This window comes from Bos taurus, chromosome 1 (assembly GCF_002263795.3).
Source record: "Bos taurus isolate L1 Dominette 01449 registration number 42190680 breed Hereford chromosome 1, ARS-UCD2.0, whole genome shotgun sequence".
In the NCBI taxonomy this organism is placed as follows: Eukaryota; Metazoa; Chordata; class Mammalia; order Artiodactyla; family Bovidae; genus Bos; species Bos taurus.
The window spans coordinates 46,185,397-46,204,487 of record NC_037328.1 but is presented as its reverse complement, the minus strand read 5'-3'; the positions used below and the strand labels follow the sequence as shown (position 1 = coordinate 46,204,487).

General features: G+C 41.6%; 1 protein-coding gene across 3 annotated transcripts in view; it reads right to left on the bottom strand.

Moving 5' to 3' along the window:
• Positions 1–3,233: 3,233 nt before the first annotated feature.
• Positions 3,234–19,091, bottom strand: part of NFKBIZ (NFKB inhibitor zeta) — a 31,631-nt gene continuing 15,773 nt past the window's right edge. For 2 of the 3 annotated variants that reach the window (XM_059888399.1, XM_059888428.1), the window contains 11 exons: positions 11,632–11,771; positions 11,117–11,147; positions 10,891–10,994; positions 10,018–10,793; positions 9,098–9,203; positions 8,461–8,607; positions 8,211–8,274; positions 7,814–7,983; positions 6,781–6,891; positions 6,485–6,652; positions 3,234–4,621 (listed from right to left, as the gene is read on the bottom strand). In XM_059888399.1, the coding sequence (XP_059744382.1) occupies positions 4,568–4,621; positions 6,485–6,652; positions 6,781–6,891; positions 7,814–7,983; positions 8,211–8,274; positions 8,461–8,607; positions 9,098–9,203; positions 10,018–10,793; positions 10,891–10,994; positions 11,117–11,147; positions 11,632–11,760 (1,860 nt within the window). In that variant the 5' untranslated portion in view covers positions 11,761–11,771 and the 3' untranslated portion in view covers positions 3,234–4,567. Of the gene's footprint in view, positions 4,622–6,484; positions 6,653–6,780; positions 6,892–7,813; positions 7,984–8,210; positions 8,275–8,460; positions 8,608–9,097; positions 9,204–10,017; positions 10,794–10,890; positions 10,995–11,116; positions 11,148–11,631; positions 11,772–13,945; positions 14,554–19,091 lie in introns of those variants that run through there. The other variant, NM_174726.2, reaches the window with a different exon arrangement.

Sequence of the window (19,091 nt, the reverse complement as noted above, 5' to 3'; positions counted from 1 at the left end):
CCCTGGAGATTCTGTTTAAGTGTGTCTGGAGTGGGGCTAAGGTATTTGCATGATTAACAAGCTTCATAAAAGATGCTGATGTCTTTGGTGGCAAAGACTGAAACCTAAATGACAACCTAAATGCCCATCGACAGAGAAATGGATAAAGAAAATGCAGTACATATATGTAGTGGAATACTGTGTGTGTACTCAGTCATGTCTGACTCTTTGCAAACCCAAGGACTGTAACTTGCCAGGCTCATCTATGGAATTTTCCAGGCAAGAATACTGGAGTGAGTTGCTATTTCCTCCTCCAGGGGATCTTACTGATGCAGGGATCAAACCCACGTTTCTTGCATATCCTGCGTTGGCAGACACAATGGATTATCACTCATCCATTAAAAAGAATGAAATAATGCCATTTGCAGCAACTTGGATGGACCTAGAGATAGTCATACTGAGTGAAGTAAGTCAGAGGAGAAATATTGTATGCATCCCTTACTTACGGAATCTAAAAAGAAATGATACAAATAAAATTACTTACAAAACAGAGACTCACAGAAAACAAACTTATGGTTGCTAGGGGGAAGGATGTGGGTACAGGACAGGGAGTTTGGGATGGACATGTAAACACTGCTGTATTTAAAATGGATAATCAACAAGGACTTACTGCAAAGCACAGGGAATTCTGCTGTGTTATGTGGCAGTCTGGATGGGAGGGGAGTTTGGGGGAGAATGGATACATATATGCATGTATGGCTGAGTCCCTTTGCTGTTCCCCTGAAACTATCACATTGTTCATTAACCAGCTATACCCCAATACAAAACTAAAAGTTTAAAAACAAAAAAGATTGAAACCCTGAACCTAGGGCATTGAGCAGCTGGACTAGCTATCTGGTACTCTTATCCCCAAATCTTGGGCTTATAGACAAGGAGAATAGCGTGATGGAGGGACCAGGGGACAAGGGGTTGGAGGACAAAGGACACATATAAGAAAGCTAGACACACTTTGAGAACGATCTCCACTTAGTCCACCTGGAAACGTGTCATCCATGCAATGTTTCTGAGTCTACACAGACACCAAAGGTGGAATGAGGGGACTGAGAAGATAAAGCTAAACCAGACTTGGTGCACAGCTGAAGAAAAACATCTTTCAGAATTAAATCATAAATTCCATATGAAAAAATGTCTATACACTGAGGTATAAAATATAGAGAAAATATAAACTAAAAAGGAAGCCATGAAATTAAATTCGATTTAAGAAGTATTTATTGAACGTGTCCGAAGTGTCAGATGTTGTGCTAGGTGTGGAGCCTCTGATAAGGAGTAAGATGGTCACTCCCCTCCTGTCAAGGACAAATCCTGGGCATTAGCAGGAAAACCAAAAACCCAGTCATCTGGCTCTAACTAATGTATAAAACCTTGTACCTGGGCCATATCTCAGAGAGACCAACAAGAACTTAGTCACTGAAGTTGGTTTCTCCCTTGAGTCATGTTCAATACAGAGCTGATGTTATCAGAAAACGAGTCAGTGGTACTGAGTTCAAGAAGTTGACATTTACTAAAGGTTAGAGGAATTTGAGAAAATTCTCCACTCCTGATTAAGTAAAAATATAGAAAGGATATTAAATGTGACTGATTTGATTAACAAATAGAGCTGGAAGGTTTGGTCTTTGATACTTCAGGGAATTCCTTAGTGAAACACCGAACTACAGTATTAGAATTAGTTCTTTGCATAGGACTGCCTGATTTTTTTTTGAGTGCCAGCTATGCCATTTTTCATTAACTTATCGATATCATTAAGGGGACGACAGAGGATGAGATGGCTGGATGGCATCACTGACTCGATGGACCTGAGTCCCAGTGAATTCCGGGAGTTGGTAATGGACAGGGAGGCCTGGCGTGCTGTGATTCATGGGGTCGCAAAGAGTCGGACATGACTGAGCGACTGATCTGATCTGATCTGATCTAAGTTAGAACTGTGATAGTCATTAACTCATTAATATTTTATGTTAGTACTTTATGTCTGGCTTGAAACACCAGTTCCCCCAAAAAACCCATGATCCCAAGCAGGATTGACATACCTTCATTCACTCATTTAACCAGTGTTAAGTTCCTACTCTATGCCAGGCACTTTGCTAGGCACTGAGGTTGCAGCAATGAGCTCGTAGTCTTGGCTTCCATGGGGGTCACTCTTTAAGGAACATTCCATCAAGAACCACCCTCTATACCCATACAGCCGATATATGATAATCAATTACAGCACCCTCTCCTGCCAAAGCCCCTAGACTGCCTGAAGATCTTTCTCAATATGCTATTCATATTACTAGTTAGAGGTAGAACACAAGATGAAACTTACTGGCCATCCAAATAGCTTGGCTAGTCAAGCTACACTGAATCACTCGTGGTTCCCCCAAACATGACTGCCTTGGTTCATGTAGTTTTCTGTTTCATTCTCCTCCCTCTCCACTTGCGTGAACATTCAAATTCAGCTCTTCTGAAAATACAGCTCAAATATTCTACCTTGAAGTCTCCCTAGTTCTCCCCATTCAGATATAAAGTTTTTCTCTTTGTAATCTTTATATTTCTTCCTCTTTTTGTTAATCAAGTACATGCCATGTCTCCTACATATGTATCTTAATTAATAAATATCTTTGAATACCTCATATTATCTATCAGACAGCTTTGTATGCACAGATACACAATCACATGCTTGCTAAGTACTGTTTCAGTTAATTTGTGTGTATATGCACATCATATTCTCAAAGGAGGTTACTAGATCTAGAATGTATGTGCAGTGATTGACTGATGTTGACAGACACTTATGTGTTTGTTCTCACATATCAAAATGACATGTTGGAAAAGGGAGGGACCCCATTTACTATCGTCCCCACGTTTACATCTCTCAGAATGATCCTGGTAATCTCCAAATCATTTTTCCTATGTTCCCACAAAATAAAGTATTAAAAAGTCATAAAGACTTATATTTTTTAGCACATAAACTTCTAAATGATCAACAGTATCTAGTAAACATCCATGATATTTTCAGAACCTAGTAAATCTCTACTAATGAACTTGACAAAGAGCTTTTTCATGTTAAAGATCATATAACTAGGAAACACACTCTGAAAAAAAAACCAAATTAATATATATTGGCTAATTTAAAGGTTTTAGATTAGTGATTAACAGCTCTTTTCAACCTTGAGAAATATATATAAGGTCTAGGAAAAGAAAATTCACATCCTTAAGAACAGTATTATTCAATTAATGTTTATTTAAAGCAATGCATGAGTTTTTCCATTGTGAATGGACAGATTCACATAACAGCCATACTTTTAGATACCAAATAACCATAACTAACTTTTGTCCACAAGACATACTGGGTCAAACAATGTGATCGATCCAAAGGTTATCTATTTTAAAAGGATTTAAGTACTTAACTACAAAGATGATTAGTCAGTCAATTGCTTATGACACTTCTCATTTAAAAGAAAAAAAGATAAGAGGTTTTTCATAAATCAAATTTATTACAAAGAATTAATGTGCAATCAAAGTCAAATATGTTCCTCAGAGTATGCAAGAGATAAGCAAAATAATATTAATATAATTCAAGTTACTAAAAAATATGTTTTTTCTTAATAGTAATATAGAACATCTTGGTGCATTATCATTATCTGAACAACAGAAAACCAGTAAAACACATTTCAATATTGACTTTCTGTTGTTCTTATAAAGTCAAAACAAAAATTCCAACAGAACAGGAAATCAAAATTCTAGAAAGTGCGTCTTAAAGAGGTATTCTCTTTAATAGCATGCAAAATATATCTCATCTGAAAGCATATTTACAAGTCAGAGCTCTGCCAGCCACTAAGGGAACAGCTCTCCATCTGTTTTATCTACAGAGGTGGTGCTTACACAGTTCCTTTGAAGGCATATAATTTTAAAAAACAGTGAATATCCACTTGTTATCTTCTATTTTATTGATTTACACATTTCAAATGTGGTCATGTTAATGACCATATATGTAAAAATATTTTAAAAGACAAAAATAACAATTATACACAGTTTGCAAAGATCAAACTTTAACCATGGTACCTTTCATTCAGTTCAGTTACTACAGAGACTTTTCAACAGGTAACTACCAGGTACTGTATGTATCAGGCCAAATGAAGTCTCAAGGCTATGTCCAGATTTATTTTTTAACTTTCAAATGCTTTCATTTTTCTTCAAAAAAAAAAGTTAACGATTCACCTCCTTTTAAACTGGCGATAGCTACGTGAGCAGTACCTGATACCATAAATCAAAGCCAAAAAGCTACTGTTAATTGAAGTCGATTTTACCACTCAGATTAAATTCAGATGTCTAGATCCCAGATACCTGGGCATGAAATATTAAAATCTGCCAAGAGGAATTAGGTATTTTTCTCCTTTTCTTTTAACGTAACCCACTATATAATAGTGAACTAAAAATGTTTGTTTCATAGAAACAACTTACATTTGCCAATACAAAGCAAATGGTCTATGTACAGATACAATAGGACTGCCTAACTGACAGTGAGTATTGCCGACCAGGCTCCAAACCCATGGAGCTAATACGGTGGAGCTCTCTGCTGAATGGACTTTCCCTTCAGGATACGTCGGATCTGGAAAGGAAACCAATAGGATTTGTGAGATTTCTTTTTTACAATCAAAGTACCACCTCTTCAGAGCTTCTTTCCTTTCTTCTATATATAATTCCTGCCTACTTATAAGTAAGTATATGAAGAAATACACAACAGTATGTGTCAAGATTTTAAGGGGACTTGAAAAAAAAAAAAAACCTACAACTTCTTTTAAGGTTTATTTACTACAGCTCTCCTATAGCGATCTTTGAGAACAAGAAAGTAAAGCATCTCCATGAAAAAAATTATTTGAAGCTGAACATCTCCAACTGTTTAACAAAGACCTATATTCCTTTCCTAATCTTCTGTTATTTATGAGAACATGTAAAACAAGGCAGTAATCATGATTATACATATCTCACCTACCTTGATGTCAGCCTCAACTAAGAACCCAGAGTCTTTCTTATAGATATAAGTAAATTATAATGCCCTTCGAGTCAAGATAGCTATCAAGATATCCAAGAATGAAAGCCTCTGTGCATGACTATATGGATCACGGGAAAGCCCCCAGGCTCACTGAGAGCTGAGTCATTGATTTTATACCCCAGCCTGACAAATTTTATCATGTCTCTCAGCCCACAGCAGATTAGAAGCAACAAATTAAAAGAAAGAAGATTGGAGTCAGGGATGCAATTGATAGCTACCAAAAGGAGACACAATGACTATAGTCTGATAATAAAAGCAAAGGAAAAGATCCTCCCTTCAAACAGAGAGAAACAGAAATACAAAAGCAGAAAGAAGAATAATCTGAGAACATGTATTTAACAAAGAGTTAAGCAACTCTCCGTGCTCGATACTCCCTGAGAACCTCATTCTATGAATTCACACCACAAACAGTGAAGCGGAAGGTAACACTTAGGGCTCTGTCATTTACTATTTAACGATGGTTCCTGTGCCTGGAACCACTCTGAATCTCAGTCTTTCCAGTTTAACCTTCATCCTGCAAAGTTTTCCTAAGTATTAAGCAGTATAAAATACCACTACAAGTTATCAAGAGATTCGTTTTCAGCTATCAAGAAATCTACAAATATGAGTTACTATAACATTGTGGCCACAATGAGGGCTGTATATCAAAGAAAAGGCTAAATTGCATTCCATATATTTTATTTTGTGATTATTACAGTATACAATGACCTACAGCCACAATCACCTCATTTCCTCCAGGGGAAAAGTTTCATCAAAAATCTGTTAAGTTCTTAAAGAGTCAGGTCTTATTATCAGGAAAAGTTTAGTCATATGAAACTGTTCAATCTCCAAATGTAATACAGAATCATATGACAAGTAAAGCATAATTTTATTTAAAGTATAAACTATTTCTAGGTTCAAAGTTACATAAATAACTTTCCCACTTTTTACTTAGGATCAGTTAGCAGACAGAAATCTTTGTTAACAGCTAACGTTTATGGAGCACTCAGGCATCTGGAAGTATTCTGAACACTCTGACTCATCTAATACCCACACTATTTGAAGGTTCCTCACTTACTCACAAAACTAGATTCTATTTTCTTAATGTCTACAGGAACCTTGCTTCCTCCTCTTTCATCAACTGCCAAATGTCAAACCATTCTGACTTAGTTCAAACCTAAGTTTGTCATCTTGGAAGAAAAGCAAAGACTGCCTGACTTCTAACCATTTGGGGTCTACGGACACAGCCTTAAATGTCTTACTCCTCCTTTGGAAACAAAACAATTGACTCCAAAGGGCAACAGTGACAACCGCTGAGACACGTATGCTGACAGAGCCCATCTGAACTGACAGAGCCCACCCGAAGGGTGCCAGCTGGCCCACTGCTCTTATGTTTCAGGACAATGCTAAAAGTATGTCTTTCCCTTCTGTGGCCCTCACCTGCTCTCCCACAGGGCCATCAGGAACCAAATGCACTGGCTGTTCGTTCTCCAAGTTCCGAGTACTTGGGTCTGCTCCCTTCCTCATCAACAGGCGGACTGCATCCAACTGCGTCACCCGATATTGCAGGCTGGCAGCAACATGGAGGGCGGTGTTTCCATTGTAAGCCTGAAGACCAAGAGAAAATGACACCCGTGAGGACAGGAGACTTTCACAAAAGCAGCTCAAAAGCTTGAAGAAGGTATAAAGAAGATCATTCCAACTCTCGGGCAGTTCTCGAGTATTCCTAAAAGTACCTTTGCGTTCACAAAAGACAGGCAACTGGGCAGTTCCAAAAAGAGGCGGATGAGTTCCAGGTTTGCTTCTTCAGCTGCCAGATGCAGGGCTGTACGGCCACTTTTACGATCCTTGTCAAAGGGAAGAGGTAGAAGACAGTGAATATCTGACACCACGCCCTAGACATACGCTTCTCACCCAGTCTCGCCTATGTCTGACTCACCCGTGGAGACTCACTTGAAGTACTCACTTCTTCACAAACCCTTCTTTCATCCCAAGCTCCATGAAATCTCATTTCTCCTTTGAAATTCCCTTTTCATTTGCCTGCATGCCTCTTATCACATCTACCCTTATACACCAGGTGGCCATAAAATGTAGAAATAGACTACACTGTTTTATCAAGGGCTGTGATATAGCACAAGAAACCATTTATTGTGTATCCGCCTGTGTTTCCAGACTTGGTGGCCATCCTGTAGACTGACAGTTAGCTATCTCTCTCACCATTTCTATTAGACCGTAAGCTCCCCAAGGACCCAAGGGGCTTATGATTTAGGCATCTTCCCGTAGAGCCCCTAACTCAGTGCCTTGCACACAGCAGATATTCAGTAAAGAAACTTCAGATTTAAAGATAACAAAATATTTTCCAGTTTAAAAAAACAGAAGATTAAGTCCAGATTCCACAACAATGAAGAAACCCTTACGAAATGCAGTGCCTTTATTATCTGTGTATGACAACTGAAACCAAGATGAAAATATCAGTTTCAAGCATATTCTTTTCCTTTCAAATAAAGACTAATTCATGTCACAACTGAATGATCTTCTGAATAATAAGCCATAGATTAAACACAAATCAAGAAAGCAAATGAGATGATCTTTTTAAATCTAAGCTCCTCAACTATCCATACATTGCTACTAACTCCATTAATTTTTAAAAAAGGAGGGGGGGGATAAAATAAAAAGAGGAGAAAGTTTTAATCTCTACTTGAGAACAAGCTCTTCTGCTATAACCACTTCTCTCCCACATTCCGTGTCTAAACTCTTCTGTGAATTTACCTTAGCTTCCACTGCTGCTCCCATTTGAATCAGACACTTAATTGTATCAACTAGACTTTTATTCTTCAGCAAAAGCTCCTGAACTTCAGGTGAATGGGGCTGTTGATTTCTCTGGAGTTCATGCACCACAGCATTATGGGCCAAGACTGCACAGTGTAGAGGGGTCAGGCCTAGAAAAAAGTATAAGAAAGCAGAGATCAAGCCTCCCATCAACTCTCCAAGAACCACTAAGGAAATCTGAGGATTTCCTCCATTGGGTCTTAGCGCTAACTTTATTTATAGAATATTTTAGCTTTAATTAACTCCCTTTCTTCTTGGTTTTGAACTTAATGCCCTTGGAACTAAAGGGCCCCTCTCTCTGAATGCTTCTTCACCCAATAACATGTCCACTGCTTACCATCATAGTTAGTTGCCTCCAAGTCCACAAACTGGTTGCTCCCCGCTGCTCCCTTCTGAATTGCCTGCAGGATTTGAAAGTAGACATTTACTCAGCATAAGACAAGCTCTGCCAAATACTTATCTACAAGTGTCCCAAGAAAGGAATAAGTCAACTCAGAAGAGAGTATTGCAACAGGCAACCTGCACCCAACTTCTAATTTCTCAGCCCTATCCCCGTGGTAACGGAAGCCTGGCTTGCTGCCTCTTACCTGAAGCACCTGGGAGTGGCCCTTCTCCGCACACACATGAAGGGGCGTTCTTCCCCAGCAGTCAGTGGTGTTCACCTGGGCCCCGAGGGTCACTAGATCCTGCACGATGAGGTGCTGATTGGCAGCCACGGCCACCTGGAAGGCACTCTGTGGACATGCAGAGGAAAAAAAATATATATATTGTAAAAACTATAAAACTATCATAACAAGGAATATGAACCTAAACTAGGACTGAGGTGGGAAAAACCCACATAGAAAAAATGAATCCTATTAATAAGTTGTAAGATACAAGGAAACTAAAATAAACTTAGGGTGAGGCTTTATTACACCCCATTAGTCTTTGGTCAAATGACTACAAAGTTAACGTTAATAACTTCAAGGTGGGCAGTGACAGAGTCAGCATCCCAAAGTTAATATTAACTGAACTCTTTTGGTCTGGAACTCTGAAATAATCGACACTCAAATATGAGACCAGCTATCGTCTTGACCACACCTTTGCCATTTCCCTCTGTCGAGATCCTTACCTGGGGGAGGGGAGGAAGGCTCAAGACTACCGAAGCCTCCTGTAAAGACTTCAGTACATTGAAAGCCATTTTCCTCCAATTAAAAAATTAATTAAAATTAAAAAAATCCTCACCTGTCCATTATGTTCTTTAATATCTAGCATGTGAAGCGCATTCATCTTTCTTGCAAGGACATAGGAAAGTGCCCTTCTCCCTTGGGCAACAGCAATATGCAGGAACCTGGGGGAGAGAAAAGGAAAAGAGGTAAATTATTTCTGATTTCACTAAGTTCATCTTTTAAAAAAAATTCTTCCTTTAGCCCATTTCTTGATGTGCTGGTATACCCAAATGAAACAGCTGCTGCTATTGCTGTTCAGTTGCTAAGTTGTGTCCGACTCTTTGTGACCCCATGGACAGCAGCCTACCAGGCCTGTCTATCCTTCACTATCTCCTGAACCCCATAAACAGTATGAAAAATGAAACAGCACAGAGCATAATCTGTCTTTTCTGCTATGCTGACAATACCCATCTGTGTTACAAGATGAAGTAGGTTACCAGAAAGAAGTACGCCAAGTACCATGTTGATTGCATTAAATCCAATGTTTCTAATATTCATAAAAACCCAATGAGGGAGATAGTACCATTTTACATGCCCAGAAACTAAAGTACAGAGAGGTTAAACAATTTGCTCAGGTTCACAAAGATGTGAGGACACATCTGTAATCAATCTACAAATCAACTCCTGGTTGATCATGACCAACCAACGATGATCTAACTGATTTTGCTCTACAGACATAATCTGTGCTAATCTTTCAAAACCAATTATTCAAAGAGGCCAAATACATTTTTATTAATTTGGAACAGGTAATTTGTTCACCCAGAAAAAAAAAACAAAGAAAACTCTTCCTTGAAATATGAGCTATCGTTCTGCCTCCACTAGTTATCTAGATTAGCCAATCACTTACTCAGATCTAAATTGGCATACCCTGTGCCCACCGTGGCCAACAACCATGGCTTACCAAATTAGGTTAACAACATAAAAAGATATACTTACGTGTCACCATCTGCATCCTTTGAAAGAAACTGGTCTTGGGAGATATTCGCCAATTTGTTTTCTTCCTGCTCTACTTGCCACTGAAAAAATGATTTCCCTAACTGTGTGGTGCTCATTGGATTTCCGCCAAGGTTCGGGAAGGGCAGCGGTGTGCTTAAAGGGGTAGAGCTTGCATCTGGCCTTGCCAGGGCCTCACAGGTATCTGGTGGCATCAGGCTGAAGTTCTGTAGGTGGGTGTCAATTTGCTGCTGAACACTGGGAGCAGTCTGAGGGGGAACAGCAATATTCTCAGATTGCCGGGGATCACTTAAAAGGGGTGCAAAACTCTGGTCCGGGCAGAACTGTGGTTCTCGACCAAACAAGTGTGGCTCATAGCTGGGGGACTGGGAAGTTCTGGAATAAGGGCTGTATTCCAGGGCTGGATTGTGGGTGTAGTGCTGTGGCGGTGGCTGCACGCTCTGATTCTGTGGTGAATACTGGTACATGGAAGCCTGATCCATCATGTGTGGGGAGCTGCTGACTTGGAAGGGCTGGTATTTCTGAGGTGGAGAGAAGACCTGCCCTCTGTGGAGGTCCTGACACTGCTCGTGGGGGGAGCCCTGAGGGACCTCCCCAGGGCTCATCCAGCTAACTTGCACAGTGTTCAGGGAAACCGGGCTGCATTCATTCTTAATGTTGATAATGTTCTGAAGCAGATCGGCACAGCTGTCCTGTTTGGATTCATTGTGATGGACATCTTCCATGCTCTCCGCGGGTGTGGGTGTTTGAGGCGGTGTCTGGAAAGGAAGAAAAAGGAAGTTGCACATTCTCTTCCAAAATTATTCTAAAAGTAATTTCTGAAGGGTATTCAGAGGAAAATAGTGAGATACATACCAAAAACTGGGTATGTAATAAAGCTGATCTTTTGCAAGCTGGTCCATCAGACAGTGAATCAGAGCCTTTCCTTTTCCCACTATATGATACTGTGTTCTTCAATTCTATACCCGAGAAAGGAAAATGGAATCTGAGATCATTTTACTTCACAAAATTTTACCCCTAATTACAGTGCACTATTTTACCCTAGAGCCCCCATAATATTATAAATAGAGGTAACCCTTACCTGTGAATTGCTCTCTGTTCACACTTTGTGTCTATAAGGAAAAAAAAGTTTCCAATTTAGTGTGTGATAAATGGTTTCCTGATTAACATATATCAATAAACATATCTCTACCATTCTTTGTAGTTTGCATGAACATATGATATACCATTCTAACAGTATTTATTTTCTATGTTAGTTTCCATCCTACCTTACAACTTCCCCCATTTGCATTTTCACCTAGTTCAACTTGGGTCAAGGTAAAATTAATAAGGCAACTTGAGTTTTTCCATTCTAATCAAAATGTTCCATTTAACTGAACCACATTAATTTCCTTGCCCCCAACTTGCCTTCGTTTACTCATTCATTAAATTTCTCTTGCACAGCTGCCAAGTGCCCAGCACTGGGCCCAGCAACAGGAATCTAGCACACAGCAGGACAAATATGCTGTCCTTTGTACTCTGTGGTCTATGAAAGTAATAACCCTAACAGACTAACCTCCCTGCCACCCAACCCAAAACAAATAAGTTAAGTGCCACCTTAAAATCATCGACAGCTTGTCCGGAAGCCTTCTGTTTATGACTTCGGATGTGCAATAGGAGTTCCTTCACCGAGTTCTTCACACGAACACCTTGAAAGGGTCCTCTCTGCTGCCTTACAACTCCCATATGGGGCTCAACTGTTCAAAAACAAAAAACAAAAACATATCCCAAGTGAGTGTCTTCAAAGACATGAATATTACTAACTTCAAAAGCACAGCTGTCCAACATGATAAAGTTCGCAACTGACAGACCACAAAGTCTCTTCAGCTCACCCAGGCCGATGACCTTGCACGTCAGTCCCCAGCCCTGCTTAAGGAGTCTACCTTGCCTGATACCTTTCCCCACCAGGAACCCTAAGGAAGTAAAGCTCATAAAAATGTCATTTCAGGGAGCACCAGAAACAAGCGACAAACCCACATTAGTTCTCTCTCAGCCCTAAATACGGCATGAGAGAGGACTGCAGATTTTGCAATCCTGACTCTCATAAATCTGTAATTATTCTAGATTTTTTAAAAACCTGGGAGAGCAATGGCTAAATGATGAATTTTTAGCTTTCTAAACCAAAGGGTTTCTGTCCACACAGAAATTGTAAAGTCTATCAATTCCACTCACCGAAGAAGGCACAAAACAACGTACCAAAGCCTAACAATTAATAATGTCTTAGTTTATTATTTCCCCCAGTCAAGCTATGCCGAGAAAGCTGCTTTAAATTCACTAAGCTTAAACACATTTCCACACTACACACACAGGATTTCCCCTCACTGACTGTTTACGGAATTGCTCACATAGGCCTTCTAAGTAAAAAGGAAATAATCTCATTTCATATTTAAGCTTTAAAATACACTTTAAAACCTAGTACATGAGTACAGCATTCCCCTCTGACCACTACCATGTCACAACCTCTTGGGATGAGTTGAACACAGAGTAAACACACAGTCAGGAAATGAATAATTCAGCAATTCCATTGAGAGTAGGAAAAAATAAGATGGGACAAAAACCAAGGCATAATTTAAATATATATATATATATATATATATATATATATATATAATCAAACATATGAGAAACAGCTCAATGATAGGGCAAATTAAACAGCTAGTTTTACGTTTAAGTCTAGACATATCTTGCCGGAATCTAACACGGCATCTCTCTGGAATGACAGCAGTTAATAATTCAACGTCACAAGGAGAAAAATTCAGTTTCAGAAATCCCCTATGGTAAACCAAAGAACTAGTAAAATAGTTTCAGCCAGATGAAGGCCAAATGAGGAGGGAGTAAAAAAGGTTTAGATAAACACAACATTTTGGCATTTACTGCACACTCAAAATACAGAAAGCGTTTATAGAGTCCAGCGGTTTGAATCACTTTTTTAAATGAAAATGACAAATCACACTTTAAAACACAACCAAAACAGGAATGGCTAGCAGTGGGGAACACCTGAAAGAGAACGTTCTTTAAAATCATGTTGATTACATTTTCCAAAATGTGAGATTATCTAGACGTTCTCTGGTTTACCCACAGTGGCATCCTGTTTTCCCCCAAATTATGCAACTCCGTTCATTAAGAAAAGAAACTAACAATTCACAGCGGTAGACCGGAAACATTACGCCTTTCTCTGCTACATACAGCCCAAACCACTCTAAAGCACAGAAAACAAAAACAAGACCGCAGAAATTCGGGGCAGACTTCGGAAAATCAAACTCAAGGTATACGTTGGTTTTCAGTCCAGCTTCATCTCACATCTTGATAATATCCGTTTCTTTTCTTTATAAAGTCCTTCTACGTAAAAATTTTCACAAATACGTACTTAGGAAGAAATAAATCATGACCTTCAACCTTGTACTCAAACCTTTATCGCCCGCTACAGCCTTTCACTAAAACAGACACGAGAAAAAGGTACACCTGCATCGGCTCCAAAACCTCGCCATAGTATGTGGATTATAGCTTAATAAAGGCGTTTTTTAAAAGAAGAAAACGAAGAGAAAAGCCAGCGTGGTCCATTTCTCCCCCCTCCACCCCCATATCAGAGCAGTGTGTTTCCAGCTAACAGGCCAGCCGATGGCACCCGGATTTCACAGACGGTCAAAGGGCATCGAGTGATATTAAACGCCCAGCACAGGGCAAGGCATCCGTCGTGGCCTAAAAATGACTACCAGTGTGATTATGTACCGCCACTAAGGCAGGAGCAGAATCCCCCTAAAATCTGGCCGAAGTACTTCACATCTGGGCAGCCCAGACCACCCCCCTCCCTGAGCGTGGGCCGACGGGAGTCCGGGGGTCCGAGGGTCGCCCCGCTGGGGCCGGTGGGTACCTTGCAGCCGCTCAGCACGGGCGCCGCCTCTCGGCCGGGACTCGACCGCCCCGCAGGAGGACACGGACGAGGCGGAGGAGAAGTCGGAGGAGTCGGAGCCGGGCGAGCCTGGCGCCGAGGGCCCAGACGCCGAGCAGCCCCCGTCGCAGGCGCCGGGGGCGGCGGCGGGCGGCGACGCGCCATAGAAGTAGGCCAGGTTGAGCGGGCTGGTCATGAGGCCGCAGTCGCCGGCCGCGTCCAGCAGCCCCTCTCCGCCGCGGCTGTCGTCCAGCAGCTTGTCCACAATCATGCTCCCAGGCTCGGCGCTCGGGGACCCCAGACAGCTGTGCCCCCGGCTCGCTGCGCGCGGCTGCCTCCCGGTTGTGGCTATGGTACTAGCTCTGACGGGCTCAGGGTATTGGCGGGAGGACGGCGCGGGCACGAGCGCGGACCCGGAGTGCCCGACTTTTTAACCGGCGTTCGAGACCAGGGGCGGAGAGAAGGGGCCACCGCCTCGCCGGCCTCCCCCGCGCCCTGCTTGGGCCATTGGCGGCGTCGGGACCGCCTCCCGGCCCCTCCTCCGGATGCGCCCGGTTTCCAGTAAAATGTACAGGATGAAGCAATGTGTGCCCTCCGCCCTCGCCCCGCCCGCCCCGCCCCGCCCAGACCGGCCGGTTGTTTTCCTGCCCTTCACCTAGAAACCCAGAGGGAGGGCGGCCTCCTGGCTTTCGGCCCTCGTCCCCTGCCCTGGGACCCCCGCTCCGGCCTCCCGCCGAAAGATGCCCGAATCGGCTCTGCCTCGGCGCGCCCCCAGCCCGGCCTCGGCGCGGGGAAGAGGGCGCGCGGCGTGGGCTTGGCCCGCAAAGTGGGGCCAAGAGGCAGGAGGCGGCGGTGGGAACTGGTCGGCCCGGTTCCGCGGAGTAGGAAGTGCTGGAAGATCCGCGCCACGCAGCCCTCCCGCCGCCCAGTGCCCGACTCCTCGCCAACCCCAACCCCGGCGTCTCCGGGAGGTTCATACGGGCCAGTCTCTGCTCAACTTAGTAAGAGTTTGCCAACATGGCTTTTGGCCGGGTCTCAAATCCTAAACTGAAAGAGATGTTGAAGCCATTTTTCTGTCGTCAAATTATAATCTGGGCAACATTTTTGGTGCCGACTGGAAATAAAAAGCATTGGCCTACACCCCTGAATCCTTGAACATTGAAACAAAGACGTCTTAGCAGAGTGATAACTATACATGCATGTATGTGTCTGTATTTACGTTTATGTCTGTATTTACGTTTATGCTGCGTAAGTGTCCACCGTGTCGGATAAATACAGGAACTTTGCTCTTTCCTGTCTTAAAATATCAATGGAGTCACACAGCGGTTTGTGTGCCGTGCTTAGTCACTCAGTCGTGGCTGACTCTGGGACTCTATGGACTGCAGCCCACCATGCTCCTCTGTCCATGGGGATTCCCCAGGCAAGAATGCTGGAGTGGGTAGCCGTTCCCTTCTCTAGTGGCTCTTCCCAACCCAGGGATCAAACCCAGGTCTCCCTCATTACAGGTGGATTCTTTACCAACTGAGCCACCCAGGAAGCCCAAGAATACTGGAGTGGGTAACCTATTCCTCCTCCAGGGGAATCTACCCAACCCAGGAACTGAACCCAGGTCTCCCGCATTGTAGGCAGATTCTGTACCGACTGAGCCACCAGGGAAGCCCAATTTTTTTTTTAATTGAAGTCCCAATTACTTGCTAAAACCTTGGCTAGGCGTTAGTGGGAACAAAAGATTAATGATTGTGTCTGTCCTTTCAAGTACATTATAATCCTGAAAGAATGATAAGGTAAGTACACACTATATTAAAAGAAACCGATTATGATTAAATATCATGAGGGATACAAAGTTCAGTTCAGTGAGTATCCTAAAAAGAAAGACAATATCTAGTGAAGGGAAAAGTGAGGTCATCAGGAAAATCTTTGCAAAGAAGGTAACATCTGAGATAGACCCCCCAAAATGAGTGAGGTTTCAACTCACAGCATTTCTTGGAAGAGGGAACAACATGAGCAAAGAATTAAGAAAAGTAGTCAGATGAAGAGAAGGGTCCCTTTTAGGATAGTCAAGGGAAGATCATAACACAATGTAAAAGGTAACTTGGTGCCTTTGGGTGGTGCACCTTCAGTGACACTTGGTCTTTATTGAACAAACATTGAGAGAACATGAAAGAATTTGGGGCGGGCAAAAATTAATCCAGAAGCAGGTCAGAGGAGGTGAGATTCAGGGGCCCAGAGGCTATTAGAAATCGCTGTAATGGCCCAAGAGAGAACCGGCCTGACCCTGGAGCAGAAGCAGTGAGAAAGAAGAAAGTAGATGGAAAGAAAACAGAGCAAGGCAGCATTACTAGGGCAGAAGGCACAGGTTGGACCTATTTGGAGATGGGCAGCAATGAAGGGGTCCCCAGTCAGGCTATGGTTTGGGGCCAGATGACCATGTGAATAGGGATGCCAGCTTCAGATCACAGGGAAATCAGGGAAAGTAGGATGTTAGGGTCCCAGGAGGAAGAAGTGAGTGAGGCAGGGGAGGAGGGAGACGTTGAGCTTGAATTGTTGAGCTCAATTGTTGAATTGTTGTAAGACCTGGTGGGGGCTCCAAAGTAAACATTTCCTTGTTTCTCAGGGATGTTGCATTGTCCCAGGAACTTCTTTTTTTTTTTTTCTTTAAATAATTAGTATGTTTATTTTTAAGAACAAATAGACAATATGGACTTTTTAAAAAAATAATAATTCACAATTAAAACAATCATACAGTGTTGGAGCATGATGGTATTTTTAACTATACTCTGTAGCCAAATTGGTAAACTGTTCAGCCCAGGGTTATATTCTCAGTTTGCACAATTAGAATGAAACCAGTTTTCTCTATTCTCTTACTACTCTTTCAACAGTCACTGCTAATAAAGATGGCAGCCATCATTTAAATACATATCATTAGGTAAAGAACATAAATGTCAATAAAACATTTTCTATTAAGTAGCAGGCTGATGGCACCATAAAAAAACGAAAATTTTTCAAGTTGTTAAATATAGTCAAAGTCATAATGGAGTACATTAATATTGTTTGGCATTCTCTCAGTATTCCTTTTTTTTAATATAAATTTATTTTAATTGGAGGCTAATTACTTTACAATTTTGTATTGGTTTTGCCATACATCGACATGAATCCGCCACGGGTGCAAACGTGTTCCCCATCCTGAACCCCCCTCCCACCTCCCTCCCCATCTCATCCCTCTGGGTCATTCTAGTGCACCAGCCCTGAGCATCCTGTATCATGCATCAAACCTGGACTGGCGATTTGTTTCACATATATTATACAAGTTTCAATGCCATTCTCCCAAATCATCCCCCCCTCTCCCTCTCCCACAGAAAGACTGTTCTATACATCTGTGTCTCTTTTGCTGTCTCGCATACAGGGTTGTCGTTACCATCTTTCTAAATTCCATATATATGTGTTATTATAATGTATTGGGGTTTTTCTTTCTGGCTTTCTTCACTCTGTATAATAGGCTCCAGTTTCATCCACCTCATTAGAACTGATTCACATGTATACTTTTTAATGGATGAGGAACTTCTTGCTGCCTTTCTCTCCTGCCAATTTTGGGGTTTTGGTAAATTTTTTAAAAAATCAAAAGGAAACAACTCCCTTGATGTAGCTGCAGAAAATACAAGGGTCCAGTAACTGCAGTTCCTCAGAAACCAAAATTACTTAAAAGATGTTCCAAATGAGATATTAGACTTTCTCAATAAAATGTTTCCTTTTTTTTTCCTTCCAACTAAAATTTTATGTATGATAAAGGCCATAAATGGCCATCCAAATAAATTCATGGCAATTTTTTTTCTACAAAGTTGTTTCTCCCCTTGAAATTATTTCCCATTTCACTTGGTATATAAAAATTCAAGCTTCAAAATCATGGCCTCTGGGGAAATTAATATAGATACATATGGTCAGTAGACTAATGTTTCAAAATAAATGTTCAAAGTTTTCTATGAAATACCAAAGCAATCATACTGCTTAAAGAGACCACCATCCAGGTTCGATGCCTGGTTCAGGAGGATTCCACACACTTCAGTACAACTAAGCCCCTGCACCACAACTGCTGAGCCCACATGCTGCAACCAATGAAGCCCGCTCCCCTAGAGCCTATGTTCCACAACAAGAGAAGCCCACGCCGGGCAACAAAGAGAAGCCCACGCCGGGCAACAAAGAGTAGCCCCCGCTCACCACAACTAGAGAGAGCACAGACACAGCAACGAAGACCCAGTGCAGCCAAATAAATATTAATAATAAATAATAAAATAAATTTTTAAAAAAGACCACAACCTCCAATACACGATCAAGAATGGTTATTTGTTAACATCACTACAAAAATTAAATGCTTATTTAAATGTTGAACTATAAACTCAAGTTTAGTCTATTAGGTTGAGTTATATGACACTGCCACTGTTCTGATCAAATACAGTGGAACATGCACTCTGTGAAGACGGCCAACCATGATACATACAAGGACTTTCTGGGAAAGTCCACTGAGGCCAAGAGACAGAACTAACTTGCTAGCTATGTGAGTGAGCCATTCTAAAAGCAGATCCTCCAGCTCTATGTCTGGCCTTCAGATGACCACAGCACTGACCAACATCTCGAAGGTAGTCGTATGAGTAACCTCAAGTTAGAAACCCCTCTTTTAAAGCCACTCCTAGATTCCTGACCACAGAAACAGTATTTGAAAAATGAGCCCTTGAGAATTTGCCTAGTTTATACCACTCATCATAGGTGGAGAAGAGATCAAAATCTTTATCTGTCTGAGTCTGGAGCCCAATCTTTTGCTTTAGAAAGAGATATCAGAAGACATTTCCTCAAGGCTCAGATGCACTGTCTACATCTGAAGATATAGAAAAGGATGAAAATGACAGATCAGAGTTCCCTTTCTCATGGAAGGAGAAATCTATTCCAAAGCAATTGGAAGGAACTGTAAGTTTAAAAAAAAAAAAAAAAAACTTGATGGTGCTGTCCTTTTCTTTGACTTTATAGATGTTAATAATTTACCTTATTGTGTCTTATATGATAGAGCATTCTGCATAGTAATGTGGTGCCAGTTAAGTTGTACTACTATTTTTAGAGCAGACATTCAGGGTTTTAAAAA